The sequence below is a fragment of the Alternaria conjuncta genome (assembly GCF_024043145.1).
Source record: "Alternaria conjuncta strain BMP 0040 chromosome Unknown scaffold_6, whole genome shotgun sequence".
Lineage (NCBI taxonomy): Eukaryota > Fungi > Ascomycota > Dothideomycetes > Pleosporales > Pleosporaceae > Alternaria > Alternaria conjuncta.
Window position 1 is genome coordinate 672,318 of NW_026250095.1, and position 22,133 is coordinate 694,450.

The 22,133-nt window shown below is 53.9% G+C and overlaps 7 protein-coding genes across 7 annotated transcripts; 4 read left to right on the top strand and 3 right to left on the bottom strand.

The window, feature by feature from the left end:
- Positions 1 to 135: 135 nt before the first annotated feature.
- On the top strand, positions 136 to 2,174 carry J4E85_004612 (uncharacterized protein; the record flags this gene model as incomplete). Its single annotated transcript, XM_051468867.1, has 3 exons — positions 136 to 148; positions 199 to 448; positions 497 to 2,174. The coding sequence occupies 3 exons, from the start codon at positions 136 to 138 to the stop codon at positions 2,172 to 2,174; spliced, it is 1,941 nt and encodes a 646-aa protein (XP_051327082.1).
- A 212-nt stretch (positions 2,175 to 2,386) lies between these two features.
- Positions 2,387 to 3,587, bottom strand: J4E85_004613 (uncharacterized protein; the record flags this gene model as incomplete). The annotated part of the gene is made up of 2 exons (XM_051468868.1): positions 2,387 to 3,264; positions 3,314 to 3,587. 2 exons carry the CDS (start codon positions 3,585 to 3,587, stop codon positions 2,387 to 2,389), a joined length of 1,152 nt encoding a protein of 383 aa, XP_051327083.1.
- Positions 3,588 to 3,829: 242 nt separating this feature from the next.
- On the top strand, positions 3,830 to 5,144 carry NUO40 (NADH-ubiquinone oxidoreductase 40 kDa subunit; the record flags this gene model as incomplete). Its single annotated transcript, XM_051468869.1, has 4 exons — positions 3,830 to 3,954; positions 4,006 to 4,055; positions 4,106 to 4,168; positions 4,222 to 5,144. The coding sequence occupies 4 exons, from the start codon at positions 3,830 to 3,832 to the stop codon at positions 5,142 to 5,144; spliced, it is 1,161 nt and encodes a 386-aa protein (XP_051327084.1).
- Positions 5,145 to 5,338: 194 nt separating this feature from the next.
- Positions 5,339 to 6,724, bottom strand: J4E85_004615 (uncharacterized protein; the record flags this gene model as incomplete). Its single annotated transcript, XM_051468870.1, has 1 exon — positions 5,339 to 6,724. One exon carries the CDS (start codon positions 6,722 to 6,724, stop codon positions 5,339 to 5,341), a length of 1,386 nt encoding a protein of 461 aa, XP_051327085.1.
- A 238-nt stretch (positions 6,725 to 6,962) lies between these two features.
- Positions 6,963 to 11,131, top strand: J4E85_004616 (uncharacterized protein; the record flags this gene model as incomplete). Its single annotated transcript, XM_051468871.1, has 4 exons — positions 6,963 to 7,193; positions 7,267 to 8,306; positions 8,354 to 10,147; positions 10,204 to 11,131. 4 exons carry the CDS (start codon positions 6,963 to 6,965, stop codon positions 11,129 to 11,131), a joined length of 3,993 nt encoding a protein of 1,330 aa, XP_051327086.1.
- A 967-nt stretch (positions 11,132 to 12,098) lies between these two features.
- J4E85_004617 (uncharacterized protein) lies at positions 12,099 to 13,686 on the top strand (the record flags this gene model as incomplete). Its single annotated transcript, XM_051468872.1, has 6 exons — positions 12,099 to 12,150; positions 12,205 to 12,297; positions 12,344 to 12,462; positions 12,523 to 12,751; positions 12,815 to 12,915; positions 12,964 to 13,686. The coding sequence occupies 6 exons, from the start codon at positions 12,099 to 12,101 to the stop codon at positions 13,684 to 13,686; spliced, it is 1,317 nt and encodes a 438-aa protein (XP_051327087.1).
- A 3,078-nt stretch (positions 13,687 to 16,764) lies between these two features.
- Positions 16,765 to 18,492, bottom strand: J4E85_004618 (uncharacterized protein; the record flags this gene model as incomplete). The annotated part of the gene is made up of 3 exons (XM_051468873.1): positions 16,765 to 17,511; positions 17,560 to 17,909; positions 17,958 to 18,492. 3 exons carry the CDS (start codon positions 18,490 to 18,492, stop codon positions 16,765 to 16,767), a joined length of 1,632 nt encoding a protein of 543 aa, XP_051327088.1.
- Between the last annotated feature and the right edge of the window lie 3,641 nt (positions 18,493 to 22,133).

Consider the following 22,133-nt stretch of genomic DNA (forward strand, 5'->3'; position numbering starts at 1 on the left):
CGCTAGTGACGATCCTCCCGCTGGAGTCGACTTAGCACCTTCCCAGACGGATATGTGGGATGCTGGGCAGAGGGCAGGTCACGACCCGGTTTTCGCTTTCTGTCCTCTTACATGACGTGCCATTGACATTCCAACATGGCTCTCTTGTGTGAGTTCTGCTCTGGCGATATGCGACGGACGAACAGCTGACATGGGAAGCCTCGATACTGGCGCTCCGGCAAGATAAACGCTTGCTCAAGCTACCGCCTTACCTCTCCGCGCTCTGCATCATCATTGGAATAGGGTGGCTGCTGGTTCTGCCACTAAACGACTACTCGCGCAGGACATATGTCTCGGAGAACGCGCTCTTGCCTGGACAGGTACACACCTACTTTACTGGAAGCGAGCACAATGTGTTCCGCGCCTATCGTCATGAGGTTCATGGATTGATAGAGAAGCCTGTCGCTGAGTGCGTATAAACTACATAATTTACGAAGAGAGACTAACGAGACAACAGGCGCTCACAGCGACTCGAAGCCATCTTCCGCGAACAGAACCTCAAAGTCGCAACCCAGCACTACAACTACACCGTCTCGAACCAAACAATCGCAAACGAAAATGTCTACGCTATCCTCCAGGGGCCCCGCGCGGATGCCACCGAAGCAATTGTGCTGATTGGAGCTTGGAAGAACATGGCAGACGAGGTCAACAACTCTGGTGTCGCATTGGTCCTCACACTGGCGCGCTACTTCAAGCGCTGGAGTCTATGGAGCAAGGACATCATCCTGCTCATTCCCGGCGACAGCACGATCGGATCACAGGCTTGGGTCGATGCATACCACGAGGCCCACGATACGCGTTACGTCGAGAGCTTGAAGATCAAGAGCGGGGCACTACAAGGAGCGGTCGCAGTCGATTATCCTGCTGGTCCATGGGGTCACCGATACGACAAACTGCATGTGGTGTATGATGGCATAAACGGTCAACTTCCCAACCTGGATCTGTTCAACACCGCGGTCCAGATCGCCTCCAGCCAAATGGGCATCGGCTGTGTGATCCAACGGATGTGGGACCACAAGGACTCATACAAGGAGCGTCTTCAGACTATGCTTCGAGGCATGCTCTCGCAAGGCATTGGCCATGCGACCGGACCCCATTCATCTTTCATTCCATACCACGTCGACGCGATTACACTGGTGACAGTCGGAAACGGGTGGCACGACGAGATGTCGCTGGGCAAGACGATCGAGTCGCTTTTTCGAAGCTTGAACAACCTTCTTGAACACCTGCACCAGAGTTTCTTCTTCTACCTTTTGTTGCAAGACAAGCGTTTCGTCAGCATCGGCACATACCTTCCCTCTGCCATGCTAATTGCGTTCAACTTCAGCATCGCAGCCATGGCATTGTGGGTAAAGAGCGGACGTACTACGAAGCCCATTGGCAACCCCGCAGCCACGAACCCCAAGAAGGCTCCCGTCGAGAAGCCATCTCCCGCAGACACCAAGGCAAAGGATCCAGAAGTCAAGGAGAAATCTGAAGGTGAAAAGAAGCCTGAACCCGAACAACCAGCAACAGAACTCGTCGAAAAAGACGGCTCCCTGGCCATTGTCCCCGTAGCCAGCACAACGATAACAGAACGCCACCTCCTCTTCCCCCTCATACTCGTCCTCGCCGCCCACGCCTCCGGTCTGATTCCCCTCTACCTCTTCAGTAACTGGGACGCCGACCACCTTCCCAACCTCTTCCTCACAGCCTGCAATGTTACCACGCTTGCCCCGCTCATCATAACCTTCCTCTTCTGGTGGTCTGCGCCCGATGTCCTCACTCCGCAAGCTCTCTGCTTATTCCAGTGTTTCTCGTTGCTGCTACTAGGCATGTTTCTGGCGGCACTGGCGACGCTGAACTTTAGTTTGAGTATTTTGGTCGGTGTGCTGTGTGTACCGTTGAGTTATGTACGCAGGAGTGGTAACAACAGCATCACAGGGCTGCAGATGTTAATTTTGGCCATGACGAATCCCCTCCTTGTTGTGCAGACTGCAACCAAGCTGCTGGGAGTGGATCTTATGGACGTACTGGTGCAGAGTGCCATTGGGTGGCACATTTGGGGCATGTGGACGCAGGTTGTTGTTTGGTTAGTCTGGTTCCCTGCGTGGTTGGTGGGAGCTTTGGTGGTTTCCACCGGATTCTGGCAATAGTGGTCAGAGATGGGTTGTAGATCGTCATGTATAAGCAAGAGAGTTGTACGTGGTGTCATGAGTCTTTTCGTTCGTTGACCATCTATGGCCACTATCTATGATTACATCGTATGCACGCGTGTTGCATCAGCTGATAAATGTCACCCGTCAAGCATTGACATGGCTTCCTCTCAAAAGCGAGTCCTCGTCGTCTAGTAGAACGTGCACCTTGTTCAAGCAGCCCAAACATCCTTGCCAACACCCTCGATCCAGTTGCCCAACTGGTTGACACTGGCGTCCCACTCTTTCAACCTCGACCTCATGCCCTCAATCTGCTTCATGTCTAGAACCTTGGGCTGTACCCAGTTGATGCGTGCAATCTCCGCAACCTGGTCAATTTGTCCCTTCAGCAGTCCCAAGCTCAGCGCCTTCATAATCAGGTGCTCGATCTCGTTCGGTTGTACCTTGGTCTCTTGGGAGATTTCGGAGAAGGTCATGGCGCGGTCGTGGGGTGGGCGACGGAACACGGTCTCTGTAAGGGCGGATAGCGAGATCTTCTGGTAGAGGAAGGTCTGGTGCTCTTTGAGGAGCGGAACCTTGGTGATGTTGTTGGAAAGGACGTCGTATGCCATCAAATCGCCGCGGTTGAAGGCGAAGAGGAGATCGCGGAGCCACGCATGTGGGGTGTTGACGAGCGAGTCGAGGATAGGGTGCAGCAGCAACTCTCCGAAGTTGTAGATGGAATCTGAGACGAGGGCGGCAATACTGAGGTCGTAGGCGCGAGACTGGCGTTCGCGCAGCTCCAGGTCGTTAAGGTCGACGCAGGCGAGGAACAGCAGGGCGTTCTTGTAGTATGCGGCGAACTCGTGCTTGGACTTGTAGTACTCTGCGCTTGCGCGGTAGAATGAGGCATGCACGACGGTCTCGACCGAGTCGAACGTGTCCAGTATCTGCTCGCACTCGTCGAGCTTCTTCTTGGCACCCTCCTCGTCTTTTAATTGTAGCTGTATGCTGGCGGCGGCGACTGTGGCGTATACGTAGGCGTCTTGTGAGGCGGGCTTGTTGACGCTCTTTGCGAGGTCATTGACAAAGGTGAGGCGTTCCTTGTCGTCTGTGAGAGTCAGCTGCTGTGTATTTTCACCCCGCATGGCGCATCCTACCCTTGTACTGCGAGGCTGTGTTGAGTCCCAAGGTGACGAGCTTCAGCTGGTTGATCTTGTTTGCGAAGCTCTTGATGAAGGTCTCGAAGAAGGGTATCCGCTGCTTGGCGCTCTCTGGGTGGTCGAAGAACTCGATGAGCTTGTCGGTAAGCTCGTGCCATAGCTTTCGCTCCCAAAAGTCCTCAAAGGCGATGAAGTATTCCTGGAGTTCCTCGGGTGCCTCGTCCCGCGCATCGCCTAGAAGGTTCGGGATCGTGTCCGTGTCCATGGCCATGGTTGCTGATTGTGGACGTTCGATGGTAGGTGAGGGAGCGGGTATCGGGTGTAGAGTTGGTCGAGGTGATCACGGAGCTGGGCTGTTGTTGGCGAGTGCGGGACGTGTTGCTCTGATGGCGTTGCGGCGGAAGCTACGATTAGCGCATAGCGCCAAGACCAGCAACCACGGACGTTGATGCGTCCCAGCGGCATCTCCAGCAGCTCTCTTCGACATATCCGCCGCCATTGAACGCCGCCAACATGCTGCCACTCCGCTGCGCTCGGTCGCCAGTGGCGCTGTCGGCGCAAATGCCCTTGAAGCGTGTCGCCAACTTCTCTACGTCCGTCCGCCGACAACAACTCAACTCGGACGTCAGGATAACTAGGTTCGCCAGACTCGTCCCCGCGCCGCCAAATACACGCTGACCATAGCACAGGACTGGAAAGCCCATCTTGACTGTCTCCGGCGGACGTTCCTCGCTCGGAGGTACGCTGCGACCCGCGCCGGCGTGCTATACCAACGCTCACACATCACAGGATACACCGCGACCGTCTTCGGAGCCACTGGATTCTTGGGACGATACATTGTGAACCGACTGGGTGCGTGGAAACGATGGGGCAGCGGAGGGACATTGCGCTAACGACGACGACAGCCCGATCAGGATGCACAGTGGTAGTCCCCTTCCGGGAGGACATGGCAAAGCGTCACCTCAAGGTCGCCGGAGATTTGGGCAGGGTTGTCTTCATCGAGATGGACCTCCGAAACACTGCATCGATTGAAGAGAGCGTACGACACTCTGACATTGTCTACAATCTCATTGGTCGCGACTACCCCACCAAGAACTTCGACCTGGAGGACGTACATGTCCATGGAACAGAGCGCATTGTGGATGCCGTCGCCAAGTACGACATTGACCGCTTTGTTCAGGTCTCCTCCCACAGCGCACGCCTAGACTCACCCTCTGAGTTCTACCGCACCAAGGCCCAGGGAGAGCAAGTAGCACGCTCCATCTACCCCGAGACCACCATTGTTCGACCTGCGCCCATGTTCGGTTTCGAGGACCGTCTTCTCCACCGCCTAGCCTACCCGTCAAACATTGTCACCTCGAACAACCTAGAGGAGCGCATCCGCCCCGTCCATGTCATCGATGTTGGCATGGCTCTCGAGCGCATGCTCCACGACGACACCACCGCCGCCCAGACGTACGAGCTGTACGGCCCCACTGAGTACTCCATGGCCGAGATCAACGAACTCGTCGAGAAGGAAGCCATGAAGCCGCGCCGCCATGTCAACATTCCCAAGCGCCTCATGAAGCCTATTGCACACTACGCCAACAAGCTTCTCTGGTGGCCTATCCACTCGGCCGATGAGGTTGAGCGCGAATTCATTGACCAGATTATTGACAAGGATGCGAAGACATTCAAGGACCTGGACATTGACCCCGTTGAGCTGAAGAGCTTGACCTTTGAGTACCTCAAGGGTTACCGAAGCTCAAATTACTATGATCTACCCCCCATGAGCGAGAAGGAGAAGAGGGAAGAGAAGAAGTACCTGCACGTCCTTGACGACCAATAGACGGGCACAAGCATGGTTTAAGGGTTATGGAAAATCTTGTAAATATCTGTGCCCCTCTGCTGGGCGGACATGGTCGTTAGAATCAACATGTTTTCGTTTGTGCCTTTTACTTCAATCATGTGGGAAGAAGATTGTATTTACAGAGTGGGGTATCAAATGCAGATGCGCTAAATGCTATCATATGGGACTCTCGTTCATGCAGTCCGAGGTTCATCCTTCTTTTCCGCCAATCTCTCCAGATACCGCCTCAGCAAAGCTTCGGTACTCTCCGGGTCATCCCTATCCCTGCGCTCGTCCCAATGCCGGTAAAACTCGAGCACAACCTCGACAGCAATAAGTGCGATGATGGCCCACTCAAGCCTCAAACCATGTTTTTCACTCAACTGCTCTCTCAGCACACTAGCAATCTCTTGCGCAAAACCAATCTTTTCGTTGAGCACTTTGATACGCACTCCGACATCCAAGGCCCGCCCAACTTGATCGTAGTACTCGCCTAGCCCTAACTCATGCCGCGAGTCCCAGAAGATGTCGGGCATGCTGTCGGTGAGCTCCGAGTAGAGGTTCAGCTGAGCGCGAAGAGAGAGCAGCTCGCCTGTCTTACGCAATATGAAGGATCGCGTAAACGGAGCGCTGCGCCGAGGGGAGAAGGTCTTGGAGGAGGCTAGCATGTTGGGGATCTCGCGCGTCGAGTGCTGGTAAGCGGATAGGAGGGTTTCCAAGACGGCCAGCTTGGTGCTACGGGCAAGACCAGAGGAGAAGGCAATCTTTGCTAGAACAGTGTCTACTTCGTGCCGTTGGTCGGTCGTGTTGGAAGGCTCGTCCAGAGGAGATGATGGCGGGCTATCGGATACTGGCTCTGCTTTTGTGCCAAGGACGATGGTGTCGCCGACTACTTCACTGGTCTCTTTACTTGGATCTTCGAGATAGTCCAAGTCTTCTGTCTCGAGCAAGTCCAGATGTGAGCCTTCAGCAGCCGCTGGTAGCACTTGGTTAACCAGCTTCAACGCTTCTCTTTCTCGGACATTCCATGTCACCACGGTGCCAGACGGAAAGATGAAGATGTCGCCCTGTTGGAAGTCCTTGACCTCTGACGGCCGATCGGAAGTCTGGACGTGTATAACTTGTGGGTATAGGCCAGTCTGGAAGGGATCGAGCTCGTAACCCTGGGCTTTGACAAGTCGAGCGGCGGTGGCAATATCGTAGGTCTCGGCAGCGCAGTATGCGGTTACCGTCTTGGTTTCGGCGTCTGGATCTATGAAGCGGGTTCTTCCTCTTGACTTGACAAACGCCCGGGATCTCTGCGCCTCGACTGCGATGCTGCGCAAAGACGTCTTGCCAGCATTTTTCCGCGCGCCCTTGCGATCTGGCTTTTGCTGCGTCTCATTTGTGGCCTCTTCCTTCAGGGCCGCCTCGTCCTGCTTCTGAGTGAAGTCTATCTTTTTCTCATGTCTGCTTGTCGTCGAGAATAGTGGGTTTGCGGGGGTGCGCAACAACGACCGGGCGTGGGGAAGATTCGGCGGGCGGCACGCAGCAAGACACCGTGTCAAGCCATTGAATGCGTGTTTTTGAATAGCTGTCATCACCGGCGCAAGTGTGGCTCGGACATAATTCGCAGCAACGGGCGGCGAGGCTGGCGATGGATCTTGAGGTGGTGGAGCAGTGCGGAGGAAAGCTAGACCCTTGCAAGTCCGCGGGAATGGCTTGGCCAGCATCATAGGCCTAGATCGACGCGGGCATCGACTGCAACAACACCTCCATCTCCACGCGCCGGAGCTTCCCCAGGTCTCTACCACGCCCGCCGCAGCTCATGCCGCCAGCATGGCTGCGGAAAACACCCCCGACGAACCGCGTACGCCTGCGCGCGACCCTCACCCCGTCGACCAGGTAGCCAGCGAAGCGAAAGCCAGCGCCGAGCACGACTCCGACGATGAGGACGACGAGGTCGAGGAAGAGCCCAAGCTCAAGTACAGCCGCCTGACAAGGGACTTGGGGCCCGTCTACCGCAATGGCGACGCGACAGCTACCTTCATGGTCGCGGGGGACAAGATGGTACGGTCATAGCTCCATGCTTCATGCCCACGACAGGTGCACGCTGCCGAGTGAATGCTAAGATTGTATGTAGATAGTAGGAACCCACAATGGCAACATACATGCGCTGAGCATACCCTCGTTCCAAGTCCTGCGAACCTACAACGCGCATCCTGCTGCTTCCGTCACCGCACTCTCCGTATCGCCTCTACTAGCTTCCCAGCCCTTCGTACCTACAGCTTCAGACCTCCGCTCAGCAGACCAGACCAATGCATCGACCAGACGAACCGATTCTCCAGCAGGCAATGCATCCTCCCCTCGGACGCCGCGTCAGGCCCAAGTGCCATCGACACCTTCCAATCAGATTTACATAGCTTCGTCATCTATCGATGGGCACGTATGTGTGTCTTCACTCATCGACCCCAAGGATGTCACGCTACGCAACTTTGGTCGCCCTGTACAGGCGGTGGCGCTGTCGCCTGACTACAAGAACGACCGCTCATACCTATCGGGAGGCTTGGCTGGCGAGCTTATCCACACAGTCGGAGGTCCAACGGGTGTGCGTTCCAATGCCAACACCAGCTCAGCATCGCAGACAGCCCAAGGATGGCTTGGAGCAATAGGACTAGGCGGGCACAGTGGAAAAGATACCGTTCTGCATGCAGGAGAAGGTACCATAACCGCCATCAAATGGTCTCTTTCTGGCAAATTTGTAGCCTGGTCCAATGAGCACGGCATTCGCATCATGCGCACCGATCTTCACCTCGATAGCGCTGAGTCCGAATACGCCTGGAAGAGGATTGGTTTCATCGAAAAGCCGAACCGTCGAATATGGCAAGAGATGGCTGGTGTGTGGAAGGCGCGCATAGAGTGGATTGACGATCGATCGCTTGAGTCTGACGACGATGCGATACTGAGCATGAACGGACATCACCTTGCCGATAAACCCGAGGCCACCTTACCACACAACCGCTCACCCCAGGCCACCAAGGACGCGAAGCCTCCGAAGAAGTTCGAAAAGCTCATCATAGGATGGGGGGATGCCGCATGGGTCGTTCACATACAGCCAGGTGGAGCTGGCGTCGGCCGCAACGTCGGTGAGAGATCGGTCGGAAGCGCCGAGGTGGTCCATTTGTGCGTCCCTTTTCTCCTACTACCTACGTCTTGCTAATTAGATCTAGCCTTCGTTTCGACGACTGTATTGTTTCTGGCATTTCGCTCTATACCCCTTCTTTGCTTCTTGTTCTTGCATACCGGACACGCGACGACGATGACAATCCAGTCTCTGGGCCCGACACAACTCCCAGAGGGGGGCGACACCGTCGCACAAACGGTCTTTCTCCTGAGCTCAAACTCATTGATGCCGCGACCTCGGACGAGGTTGAAGTTGACTCTCTGACCGTCAGCCGATTCGAAAGCTTATCTGCTGCGGACTATCATTTGGGCACGCTGTATGTGCCACACCCCAAGACGATGACACCTGCACAAAGAAGTGCACTGGAAGCCATTGGTGGCGGGATATGGGATGTTGGCGCTGCTACCGCTCGCATATTCAGCTCTGGGGCAAGTGTGATGAACCTTCCCATCGGTTCTGATAAGCCGCCGTCGAGAGCGCCTTCCATGTCATCAGCAAGCGCTGGAAATGCTGCTGGCTCAATATCGGGCAAGCGCCAACAACAGGCACACCCAAACGCTGCAACCGCGGGTTTGAAGGTCTTCATACAGAGCCCCTATGACTGTGTACTGGCCATAAAACGAGAGCTGTCTGATCACTTCCAATGGGAACTCGAGCATGAAAACTACAAAGATGCGTGGGAGCTTCTGGAGGACCATCCCGAGATCATCGCGTCCGTCTCTCAGGCATCGTCAGACGGCTCAGATGCAGGTACCCCAACAAAGCAGCAGGGAAGCTTACACGAGTTCTTTGCCGATGACAGCGAATCTCAAACGACGCTGTCTGCTACAAAGGCGAACCAAAATTCTGCAGTCGAAAAAGAGAAGCGTCGTATTGGGGACCTCTGGGTACAACAGCTTGTTAGCGCTGGCGAATGGAAACAGGCAGGCAAAGTTGCTGGTCGCGTACTCGGCACCTCCACACGATGGGAACATTGGGTGTGGAAGTTTGCACAAACGAACCACTTCAACGAAATCTCACCTTATGTTCCAAAGAAGCCCATACAACCTCCACTACCTTCAATGGTATACGAAGTGATACTGGGCCACTACATCATACATGATCGCATACGCTTCAAGCATTTGCTCGAAGATTGGGATCCTGACCTGTTCGACATCAACAGTGTTATTGAGGCAATCAAGAGCAAACTCTCTGCCGGCGACGTCACGGAGGATTCTATCGAGGGCGACATACAAGGTCGAGACTGGCGGATATTGCAAGACGGTCTTGCGAAATTGTTCCTTGCCAGTGGTAGGCAAAGAGAGGCGCTACGCTGCTACATCCGCTTGCAAAATGCGGAAGCAGCAATGACTCTAATACGAGACTTTCACCTTGTAGAAGCCGTACGCGACGATATCCCGGGCTTCATCATGATGGGCGTCTCGAAAGAACAGATGAAGTCTGCGTCCACGAAATTAGAGGAGCTAGAAGAAGCGTCAGCGGAAGCCATCGACGTTCTCGTAGAGGAGGGCTGCCGGGGCACCATTCCCGCAAGTGACGTCGAAAGCCAACTGCAAGCGAAAGGCCCGTCGTTCAGACCATTCCTACACTTCTACCTACGAAAACTCTGGAAGCCAGAAACGCATGAGCGAACAGCCAAGACAGCTAAAGAGAGAGTGGCTGAGGATCGTCTAGCAGCCGACGGAAAGCTCGTTGCAGAAGAATTCGCGGATCTCATGGTGGAATTGTTCGCAGAGTACGATCGACCGCTATTGATGGAGTACCTGCGCAAATCTCAAAGTTTTGATTTGAGCAAAGCTACCGCGGAGTGCGAGAGAAGAGAGTACACTCCAGAACTTGTGTAAGTCATTGGCTGTTCGCGCTACATCACTTTCCACGTTTGCTAACCTACTGTAGGCACATCCTCTCCAAGACCGGTCAAACCAAACGTGCTCTTTATCTGATTATTGAGAAGCTCTCCGACGTTAGCTTCGCTATTTCGTTCGCTAAAGAGCAAGATGATCCCGATCTTTGGAACGACTTGCTGGATTTTTCTATGGATAAGCCCCACTTCATCCGCGGTCTGCTTGAAGAGGTCGGAACAGCAATCGATCCAATCAAGCTCGTCCGCCGTATCCCTGAAGGCCTGGAAATCGAAGGGCTAAGGGATGGCATTGGTCGCATGGTGCGTGAGTATGAAATCCAACACTCTATATCAGAAGGTGTCGCAAGAGTCCTCCGGGGCGAGGTAGCAGCCGGTATGGACACGTTGCGTGCCGGTCAGAAACGGGGTGTCAAGTTCGAAGTCATACCATGTGACGGCGAAGGCCACAAAAAGCATCGCCATGCAAAAGGACAGATCGACATTGAGTCTAAAGGCATCGACCCCGTCTCCGCGGCAAAGGCTACGGCCAAGGCAGACAAGAAGACAACGGCGGCATCTTCCACAACTAACGCACCGAACATCGACCCCGCCCCTGCGGAAGCTCCTCAAGGCGAGGCACCGCCTGGCCATTGTGTAGGTTGCCACCGTCCTTTCACGCTTCCTACTGCCGAAGAAGAGACCGCCACTGTTGAGGGTGGCCCTATGCCCTTGTCTCGCGACACGCTCGTGGGCTTTGCATGTGGTCACGTCTTCCACCTCACTTGCCTACTACCCAAGACAAGTGCTAGTGCCAGTGTTGCGGCTGGTCTACAACAGCAGCTGGCCACCGATGCCGAGGATATCGGTGGTAGGTGGACAAGGAGTGTCGGCGCAAAAGTAGCGCATGCTCATGTCATCAAGAGTGCAGTTGGCCGGGGGTGTGTAGTATGTCGCGAGAAGGAAGTAGTCAGTGAAGAATGAAGATGATAGATGATTGGATTGTTCGAGGCGGTGTATATATCAGAGATATTTGGATATTTGGACAGTACGGATGTGTACTGGGGTGAACCACATACTGTAACATTATATGACAAGTGATAGGCTTACGAGCGGAGCATTGCATTGAAGGCGTCGGAAGCCACTCACACGGCTACGTATGTATGGGAATGTTGAATCAGCGTCCAATCAAACTGGGTTTCGACAATGTGATTCTGCCTGCTCTGCTGCTATCAGTCATTTTTGTTCGTCCTCTTGGGAAGTTTCGGCACATGGATCGATGGCTGCGCTACCATGGGCAAAGGGCGTGGAAGAGCACAACGCTAGCCAGATGTCTCATAATCCTACTCGACGATGTTTCCTGAAAAGGAATGTTGGAAAAAGCTGTTGAAGACGGCGAGAAGGGCGCAGTGACACGCATGAGGGTGAGGGGTATGGAAGGGCGCGCACTTGACATCCTAATAGTATTACCAAATTCACGTGATAGACAATCTATCTGAACTGTAAATCCGTGGATATGTAGCTCCACATAGGTTGAAGATACTCACACACATAGTGGCACGTGAGTGGTCAACTTGGTAGAGTACGGACGATGGCATGCCAGCACGATAAGCAGGGTTGAGCCTATCAGATGCAGGGTGAAGCTCAGCATCGCATTTTTTTCTGTCTTCAACTTCACACAAATGCTGCAACGATCACCCGAGATCGATTGTGAAGAAGCACTCCATCGCGCTCACGACTTGGGGTTGTTACTGCCAGCGCATGTGTAACAACAGACTACCCTATACCCAAAAGAGTATCGGTGACGCACTAGCTAACGCCGGTGAATCTCCGGATGGTCAGTTGTTCGCATCAACACTCCAACAACCTCCAGTTTGCGCCTCTCTGCACAGCCCTCCGCAGCCTTCATCGCTGGAGAGGATGATTTTGGCAAGAGACCCGCGACTACGACATGGCATTTGAGGTGTCGTATGATCTCGAGAATGAGCAACAATTCTGGGATGGTGAGCGCGCCTCGCAACCCCACCAACAGCAGCCTCGACTAACACGCTACACAGAACTCGACGATATAGTCTCGACGCGCTGTCACCAGCACGACATCATCGACAACTCGCTCCGATCCTTTCTTAATGTCACCACCAACTATAGATGTACGCATCTCCGACCTCTGCCATGACCAGCGTTGACCACGACTAGCCGAATACCTCCAAACCGATTTCAGCGTTGCCAAATGCATATTTCGCATGCTCGAGGGCGAACTCTTCGCCTCCAACAAGGAATATGTGCGGCGGCAGATAATATATTGCCTCTTGCAGGTACGTTGGCGGATGCCTTGTCTATGGCCGCTGGTCGAGCGAGGCTGACGAGCATGATAGGAAGACGATAACCCTACCCTCCACATAGTCGCCGCGTTCCTCCTATATGATGGCCGCAATAGCAAAGACGACGACATCTTTGACATGATGCACTCGGAGGGCACATTTGCTAGGCTTGTTGAGTTGGTACAAACGCAGAGCGTGCAAGAAGAGACTACCGTGCATCAACTACTCCTCCAATTGCTTTACGAATCTTCACGAGTTCAACGGTTGACGTGGGACGACTTCGGTATGGCTTCAACATGACTGGTTTTCCTCTCAACCAGAGCGACTGCTGACCCTAGATGTGTAGCGGCGGTGAATGACGCTTTCATCCTCTATCTGTTGGAGATCATAGAAGGTGCCTCTGATGACGCTGACGACCCGTACCACTATCCTGTGATACGCGTTTTGGTACGTCTGCATACACATACCATCGACTATTAGCTAACACTGAGACAGCTGGTTTTGAACGAGCAGTACCTTGTGGCCTCCACTAGCCGTCATACCGACGGCCGGCCTGGCATAACGAACAGGGTCATCAAAGCTATCTCGACGCATGGCTTGACATACAAGACTTTCGGGTGCAATCTGATTCTCCTTCTGAACAGGGAGTCGGAGACGTCCCTTCAGCTTCTAATTCTCAAAGTGCTTTATCTTCTGTTCGGCAACCCTTCTACTGCCGAATACTTTTATACCAACGATCTTCATGTCTTGGTCGACGTCATTCTCCGGAACCTCATAGACCTACCCCACGACTCAGCCGCGGCAAACGCATTACGACATACCTACCTCCGAGTCCTGCACCCCATTCTTATGCACAGCCAGATCAGCAAGCCACCTCACTATAAGCGTGACGAGCTACTGCGGCTCCTTCATCTACTTGTCACCAGCGGCAACCATTTTGCACCCGTTGACGAGACTACCGTGCGACTTGTGAACCGATGCACCAGTGTGCACTGGTTACAGCCTCCAGCTGCTGCCGCGGGGGACGGCACGGCCAACGGTCATAGTACCACACAGTCTCCAGTTGACCATGTGGCGAGTGGTCAGAAAGAGTACGCGCGACGAGCGCTGGGCATGACCGTGCAAGGTAGCAGCGAAAGTTCTACGAGTGTCTTGGAGATTGCAGGGCACACTGCGCAACCTGGTGTACAAACGCCGAGTATGTCGAAGGTGGCGTAGTAACACATTAGAATGTTCGGGAGCTTTGTTAAGCGACAGGCGTCTTGCAGTCATCATTACTGGTTACGTGGAGTCTGGAAATGTCCTTATCAGCGATTACAGATATCCACACATCAGTGGGGGCCTTTGCATACTTGCATGGACGGAGTCTGGGCATGTTTAGCGTTCTGTCACTGATCATGTATCTGGTTTCACTTTGCGATCACATCGATGTCGTCGGGTGACGCGTCGCTATCTTCGATCTTGCATGTCTCTAATGTATGTCATCAAACTGCTGTCATCTCCATCTACGTGATTGACACAGCGCTTGCACAAGCAGATTGAAGTCTTGGTCGGGAGTCCTGAGCCACAGATTCCGTATAGCCAAGCAGCGATTTTACGATTCAACTGTACATGCGCATCCAGACGCTTCACCGTCATATGACTGTTTCTAGCCCAAATGCGAATCCGATCTAGACTATAAATCTGTCCTCACTATACTGATCGGCATTGCGCAATGCAGCCAAGCTTGCCGCGCTACTTGGTATATGTACATCGACATCATGTACCTGCTCCCGAAACAGGAGACATCAAATGCCACCAACCACCTTCACGCACCAATATCTCTGGTGCGACGACCACGCACGGCGTAGTGCCTACCGGATACAGATTTCGCGCCGATGCCAATCTAATCATGTACCATGGAGACCCTGGGCCCCGCTCTCACCGCAGGATGAGCTGCCGCGACAAGACGAGCGGATTGCTTGGCTTCCCGCTATATAGATGAGCCACAGCCGCTGCAAGTGCAATGCCAAGACTGTGAAGGAAGGTCAAGACGGAACGAGGGAATTTTGCATCGCTTGTTTGGGCTAAGGCTTGCTTGTTGTTTATCCTCGAGGGGGGGCATGTACTTCTCGGCTTGGGCACTCCGGTGGTGGCTCAGCAGGTGTATCATTGTGGATTTCCCTCAGAGCCGCTCTTCTGGGACAAGTCTTGGAAGTTGTGCTAGACTTGTTATGACTTTGGGAATCTGGTTCGCTTTCCATTCTACCGAAATGCCAAGGAACCTTGGAAGTAGACGACCGCATCGGAATGGCATCGACGTTGATCAGCAGCATACTAGACTACCCCAGAGATGCTAACATGACTCTCATCTCTTCTCCAGATGCGTTGGTGGTCAGTGTGACTTCCGCTCAAAGCGCCACAGCCATGTAACTACACCAATTTTCCCCCGTTACATCGCCCGCCATGGCACGCATCTTGTGTTCCACAGCAAAAACTCTCTCATCCCGTTTGGGACTCTACTAATTCTGTGTTTTCCGGCTATCTGTTCAGGTAACATTGCACGCGTCCGCGGAACGTACCAGATTCACAAACAACTGTGGAACCAGCGCAGCAGCGTACAGATGACCACACCTCCCAACATACCCATTACGAACCAAATCATCCAATATCGTGGTTCCCAAGCGCCAAGATACCGGAATCTCGGCCCATGCGTTTCGACCGCAAGATCAAAGGTGGATGCGATAAGTGCGGTAATGCAGGGATGGTCTTAATCATCCCAAGATATTGAGGCTGGTCTTCAGCCTCCCACCTGGCATCTGACTAGTGCTTCCTTGATGCGAGATGGAATGCAAGTGATGGAAGAATACTGCTATGGGTAAATATTGCGCATATGCGCAAGGTTTTACCGGCACCCCACAGGCATCTGCCCCTTGCTGCAACGAAGCAATGCCTTGAACCTGGGCGTTGGCACTCTGGGTGGGCTTGCGTGCATTCAATTCTTGGGCTGACGACTTCGGTATTCCTCTCCGTTCTGTTCCGAGACAAGAGATCAGTGGTCTACGATCACGGGTGTAAGCATGTGTACATTGCCAATATACCGTCTCCAGTCTTTTGAGTACCTGAGATACTACACATTCCTTAACAGGACGAAGAATGTGTGACCTTGCGTCGTCCCAAGATCCGGTCTCGACCACGGAACTCGAGCGCTGCCAACGAAAAGGTTCGATGTTTGGCTATGTGTCACCACCTCAACGTTCGGTACCACAGAAACGTCAGGAACCGCCCATTGTTCTCGAAGCACAAGATCGCCTGGCCAGAATTTGCGCATAGATACTGAAAGTTACTACAGCGCATCGCGGGCTTTGTCGATCGATCGCTGCCATTCCGATGCAGTGGTAGACCAAAGGTGGCTGAGTACATTCACGACACACCACGCCAACGAGAATGCGACACGTTCATGTATGTCATCAAGGAGAATTAGGCACCGGCCCAGCTGCCTTTCGGAAGAAGACACTGTACGCTAACACTGCCCTCAAAGCAACACTAACGAAGTCGTACATGAGCGCTTCTAAACCTTCGCACCTCGGAACTTACTCCTTCGAAAATGCGAAACGCAGCTTCTGCACATCGATCAAGTTCCAGATTGCGATCTTCACAGAACCGGGATCTACAGGACGTGCTTTTGCGGAAGTTCAAACTGCCGAGCCGGAACAGTGATCAATTTGAACCATTGCGACGGGAGTTTGTGATGAACTCGTGATGTGTGCACGTAATTTGAGGGGTTTTTCTTGTCCGTGGGGCGCTTACAGCGTGGCAGCCCAAATGTGTCGGTATGGAATGGTGTGGAAACCTGAGCAAGTGGAGCGGTGAAGAACCGCGCGCGACATCTGGGTTCTCGGAAGCAGGCGGGCGCGCTTCCTCTAGAGCAACATGTCCAGACGATGTATCACGATCGAGGATGAGAGTCAAAGTAGAAGATCATGGTTTTGATTCTATGCGTTGTAGCCCGTAAACTGATGCTCAACCCTGATCGAGGGAGCTCCCTGCGCCTACGTTTGTCTTGAATCGTAATTCAAAACGGAAAGTTTTGGTCGGTGGGAACCCTCGATGTCCTCCGTGGAAAAAGTCTAGCAGAAAATAGTAGCGAAAGCGGCTGAACATGTATAGAGCCCAAAGCAAGAAATCAAGAACCCCTCCGTGCTAAGACGAATGTGAAGCGGTCATAACCTCGTTAAGTGATGCTCCAGACGCCTTGCAGAAAACACAAACAAGGAATGAAAACGGATATCAAGCCACCGAGTATAGGGAAGACTGCTAAACCATCCTACCAGCATCATTTTGGGTGTCAGAAGAAGTACGCAATGAGCCTGCGTTGCTGGGCACCCGGGTAGGGGCCTGTGATAGAGGGTCAGGTGAGTTGGGGTCACTGGCCCTGCGCTTCTCGGTTGTCTCAGCTTTGCTAAGTCTGCGCGCGATTGCCTCCTTCGCATGTTCGCCGTTATCGCATGGTAGATACCACCGGGATACGGCCATACAGATACATGAGAGCATCAGGTTGGCACCGGACCACATCTGGACGGTGATGTAGGTGTTGTATTGTGTGATGAGATGACCAGCAATGACGGGACCGGCGAGAGCTGGGATGGCAGCAAATGTGTACATCATACCCGTCCAGTGACCAAGCTTCTTCTTTGCGAAGTGAGTAGTGCCAGGCGCAGTGTAGGAGCAATTGAGAATGTTGCCGATGGACGCAGGAGGAAGGCCGATGACCATGCCAGAGAAGATACCGAAGACGACGCAGAAGGCAATCGCATCAGTCTCTGATCCAGCTAGTGTCCAGAGAACCAGTGTGAGCATGGATGCGGTGAACTGAGAGCCGATGTGCATGTTGAGGGCGCCGACCTTGTCCGAGAAGTGAGCGAGGAGCATCCGTCCGACAGTCGAAGCTCCGTTCATGATGACTAGGAGCCAGAAGGTTTGAAGGGGTTTGTCGGTAGTGTCGGCAGGGCTTACTGATGAGCCGGTACGGTCGCGGGTGCCAAAGCCACGCACTGATGCCCACTAGACATTGTTAGCTACAAGCATGAGGAACAGTGTAGGAATACTGACCTCTTCGAGATTGAAGAAGACTGGGTAGAAACCAAAAAACATAAAGGCGACGGCTGCAGTGAACCAGCACCAAGCCTTGTTCTTGAAGGCCTCAGTGTCGAACCAAGTCCTGAGCTTGCCCCAGCTCTTCGGCTCGTGGTGCTCGTGGGCGGGGTCTGGGGTGCAGAAGATGAAAGAGTAGATGCAGGTCACTGAGGTGAGAGTCGCGACATAGCGTACTGCATTGTTGAAACCGACCGATTGAATCAGGAAGCGGAGCATGCTAGGGTAGATCACACCTGCTACACTGGCACCGCAGGCGACATAGCCTACGGCAAGACCTCTGCGCTTGGGAAACCATGTTGAAGCAACTGGGAGAGAGTCAGTACAGGCAATTCACGGTATCAATTACCACTCACCTTGAGAGCTGGAGACAAAGAAGGTTCCCATGCCCAAGCCTACCACTAGGCCTTGAGTTGCCCAAATTGGACCGAAGCTTCCAATGGCCTCAATATCGCTGGGGTGTGCGACAGAGAGCATGAAAAGCCCAAAGGGCACAAGGAAAGTGCCACAGCCGATGACTTTGCGCGAGTGCCCCGCATCCAAGAGGCGTCCAACTACGTTGGAAAGCAGGAGCACAATGAAGGACTGAGTCGATCCGATCAGGTTCAGTTCAAGCTGGTCAACACCTCGCAGTGAGTGGCCCACATAGTACGAAGACCACGTGCCGTAGGCGTTGACAAGACCCCACGAGTTGAACATGAGAAAGAAGCAGCCCAGCAGACAGGCGTAGGCACGCCATGACTGCGGCCAGTTGGGTTCGTCAAGTGTGTCGACACTGGCATGTCGGGATTCGTCTCGCATCGAATTGGTCGCAGTTGGTGCTTCGGAGAGTGGCAGCGTTCCTTCGCTGTACTGCCGACTCTCTTTGTATGAAGATTTGGTAGGTGGCATGTTGGCGGTGTTTACTGAAGGTGCGGGCCGTGAGGTAAAGGTGGAAGGAGCAATCAGTTATCTGAAAAGGTGTTTGACGATGACGCGATAAGATGCTCAACACGGATAGCACGTGTTGGAGGGGAAGCGCTCAAATGGACGCACTGGTGAAAAGGTACGGAAACGATCAGCTGTCAAAGCGGCGGAGATGAGGGTATAAGTACGGTACTCATGTGGAAGCAGGCATGGGATATGGGGAACGAGCCCAAGGCTTAGATTGATAGAGGGTTCTTTTACGGCTCCACTTCGTTAAGCACGCGCGTAACCCCCATGTAGAATGTGGCTGGCTCCTCCCATAGTGACGTGGTAGTCAAACGGGTCGTGTAATGGGGTAATGGCAGTAGCAACGCACAAGCAACGCAAGGGTGCAAGCCCAAGAGAAGCCAAGGCAATACGGGCGTCTGAACTCCGCCGGCAGCAGGGTATACTTCATTACTCTTTTAGATGGTTCAAATGCCCGGCGGCCCAAAGGTTTAGTGCGCCGCGTTAATCCGGTGTGAGAGCGATCGGCGGTCGTGGATTCTCCGGAGCATCTCGCGTTTGGACTTCCCCACGCTTACTCGTTGTCGTGAAAACATGCCAACCATGCCGGCTCCAAGGGAGGCATGCTTTGTCTCTAGTGACCTCATTTGTTACAAAGCTGGGCATCGCCACCCCTTCTTCCTCAACGTGCGTAACAACAAACGGGATTGGAACGCACTGGGCAAGACTACCACGGTACGTAGACGCCGCATGCCCTATCCCACAACCGCGTGTGCGGATGTCGAGATTGCTCATAGGCTGTGCGCTCTTGGCTTGTTCCACCAAAACGAAGTTGCCGGTGGGCATAGACATCTGGTAGGCGATTATAGGGGTTGAGGCGCCTGACAAGGTTGGGTGAAATAGCGGAGCGGGCCCCCGACCCTTGGCGTAGTATCAGCGGGCGAGATGTGATGAGTGATGAGGCTCGATTGGGTCGGCATGCCAAGAATGTGCTCGAGTAGTGATGTACGAATTCCGCCTTGGCCGGCCCAGTTATATTGCAAGGGTCAAGAATGAGTACTCTCGCGGTGACACCGCCGAGAATGCTGCGACTCTGGCAGTCTCTCCAGGAAAGCGGATGCAACGGCCGACGGCCTGAGTGAAAGCGCGTAAGCCAGTGCAGAATATCGGCGTTGCAAGCTCGGCGACACCGCCGACGAGGGTTGAGTGTTAGGCGCAACATGTCGAGTACATGACAGACAAGTCGCGCTAAAGTTGGCAGTGTAACAAGATCAGCGGGCCGGTGCGGTTCGTTGCTTCGTTATCTTGAGTTTCAACACAGCCACAACCGCTTCAGAGGCATGCCTAGAGATCGACGGCTAGGGCGTTTTGCCAAGTATCAACACCCACGCTGGCTTCGATGCTTGCTTCTTCCCGCCGCCGCGATGAAGCCGTATCATATTGAGAGGGTTATCAGACAGTGCGGGTGTGGCTGCAGCGAACTCGTCACCCTGCCTTGCGATGACATGTTTCAGCCACGCGCAACTGTCGGCGCGAATGGCCGCTGGGGTGCATTTTTTGTTGACAGGCGACGCGCGGAGGGTGGATTCGAACGTTCGGAAAGAGCATAGACGGAGTTGGGGTAAGGAAGTGGAGGAGGAGTCAGGACTGGGGATCAGCGACGCTACCTCCAGAGAGTTTGCTCTGCCAAGCCAGGTGTCGGCCGTGGCAATTACGCGTTCTGGCAACCCTCGCCCAGCATCGACCCGATCCAGCGTCGAGACGAGCCCCAGGCACTATTTCTAATCAGATCTGGAAACAAATCCAAGCCCGACATCTTCCTAGGTCTGTGCAGATCTCCCCTGTCGGGAGGTGCCCAAGAGCCGAGAAGAAACAAAGAAGCATCCCGCGCAGAGCTGCGCTGCACGTTACGCAAACAACAACGACAAAAGACAATGTTATCTTGTCTCAGACTTCTTAGTCGTGTGGTTTGCTAAACGTCTGATTTGCATTTTGCCACGGGAGCGGTCAATTGGTAGCTTCACTCCGCTGTGACGGCTAGTTTCTTGTAATGATGGCGAGGTCCATGCTGGGTTCCCGCGGACTCCATCAACTACGTCAGGCGCGTTCCACAAAAGGCCCATGGGGACGCGGACCTTTCGAAAACCGGGGACTTCTTTAACGTTCTCACGAAGTTCTTCCGGAGCCGGACGTTGAGCAGTGGATATCGTCATGCGTAGTACTCTGCCGTGTCACCACATGGTGCCGCAGTCTCTCCGCACAGCGTCCCCATGTCATGATTCAGCTGTTGAGGGTTGGTTGACATTCTGGGTTGGTTGGATAAGGCATCCGCGTCTCGTCCGATAAGCAGCTTTGACAGCGGCTGCGGCGTTAGGCTTCGATCGCAGCTTCACGGGTAGATACTCGGGGGTTCCAACAGGTTCTGACTGCCGACAGTCTTCGCCTGGTGCTGTCAGCGACGGCCGAACATGCTGGGTCGCTAACCAGGTACCGCACGGTGATGGTTTTGCGGAAGCGTGCCCATCCGGAGCCTCATTCAACAATCGACAGTTCAATAAGCTGGGATCAGCTCTCGACAATCTCGTGTCCATACTCTAATCCGACAGAATCTATTATCTGGAATCCATTAGTCCATGTTTCGTTCGGTGCGGGCCAGCAGTCAGGCTCCCGGTACTTCCACTGTGCATAGTGACGCCAAGCCCTCCACTGAAACGAAAACTCACCCAGAAAATATTCCTGTCCACTCCATTATTCCGAGCCACCCACAATCCAGCCCCTGAAAGTCTGTTTTGGATGCTCAGCGATAGCGCTGTGGAAAAAACAAGCAAATACGAGCGGAACGCCACGGCGAACGAAGGGAACGAATCCTTGTGGCGGCATGCAGTTTCCGTGTGTCAACGTCAGGCCACTTGGAGAACCAAGTCCGAGACGCGATCCCGCACCCACAAAGTCGCAGATTCGAAGCGAGGTCCATCAGGGCGGAGCGGAGAGCGGAACGTGATATAATGAAGAAGAGATGATGTTGCGATACCTGCCTCAGATCATTCTTGTCATCTGCTGGGCACAACTGGGCAGGGCCGAATCGCCACGTTGTTAGAGCTCCGACAGCTGCTCCGTCTTGGAAACGACAAGACGGCACCCAAGGCCGACAGCCGCCGCATTCCATGTCGAACACCAGTTCAAGTCGAGTCGCCACACATAGCGGGCGTTGAGGCGGAGCGGAAATCCCAGCGCCGCTCGTGGCGTTGAGTTTCGAGTCGCGCGAAAAGGGGTTTCATGCGGCACGAATCCACGACTCGCAAACATGTAATACTCGGGCGCACATGTCAGCGCAGAAGATGTCTGAGCAGTGTGCAGAGGCCTTGGGTTGGGCGCTGTCGTGCTTTTCTTCCAAGACTTGGTACCTAAGGCAGCTCAATGCAGCGGGCAACAAGCAAGGAGCGTCAGGCACGTTCACGGCTATGCTGTCAGAGCGCAGTCCCCGAGAATACCGAGAGATCCATACGGGCACAATAAACTCAATCTTGGGTTCATCACAGGTACCCTCAGGTAGGTGAGTCCGCGGCGCAATCAAACGTTCCGGGGGTAAGCATGGTGTCGCTACGAGACCAGCAACAGAA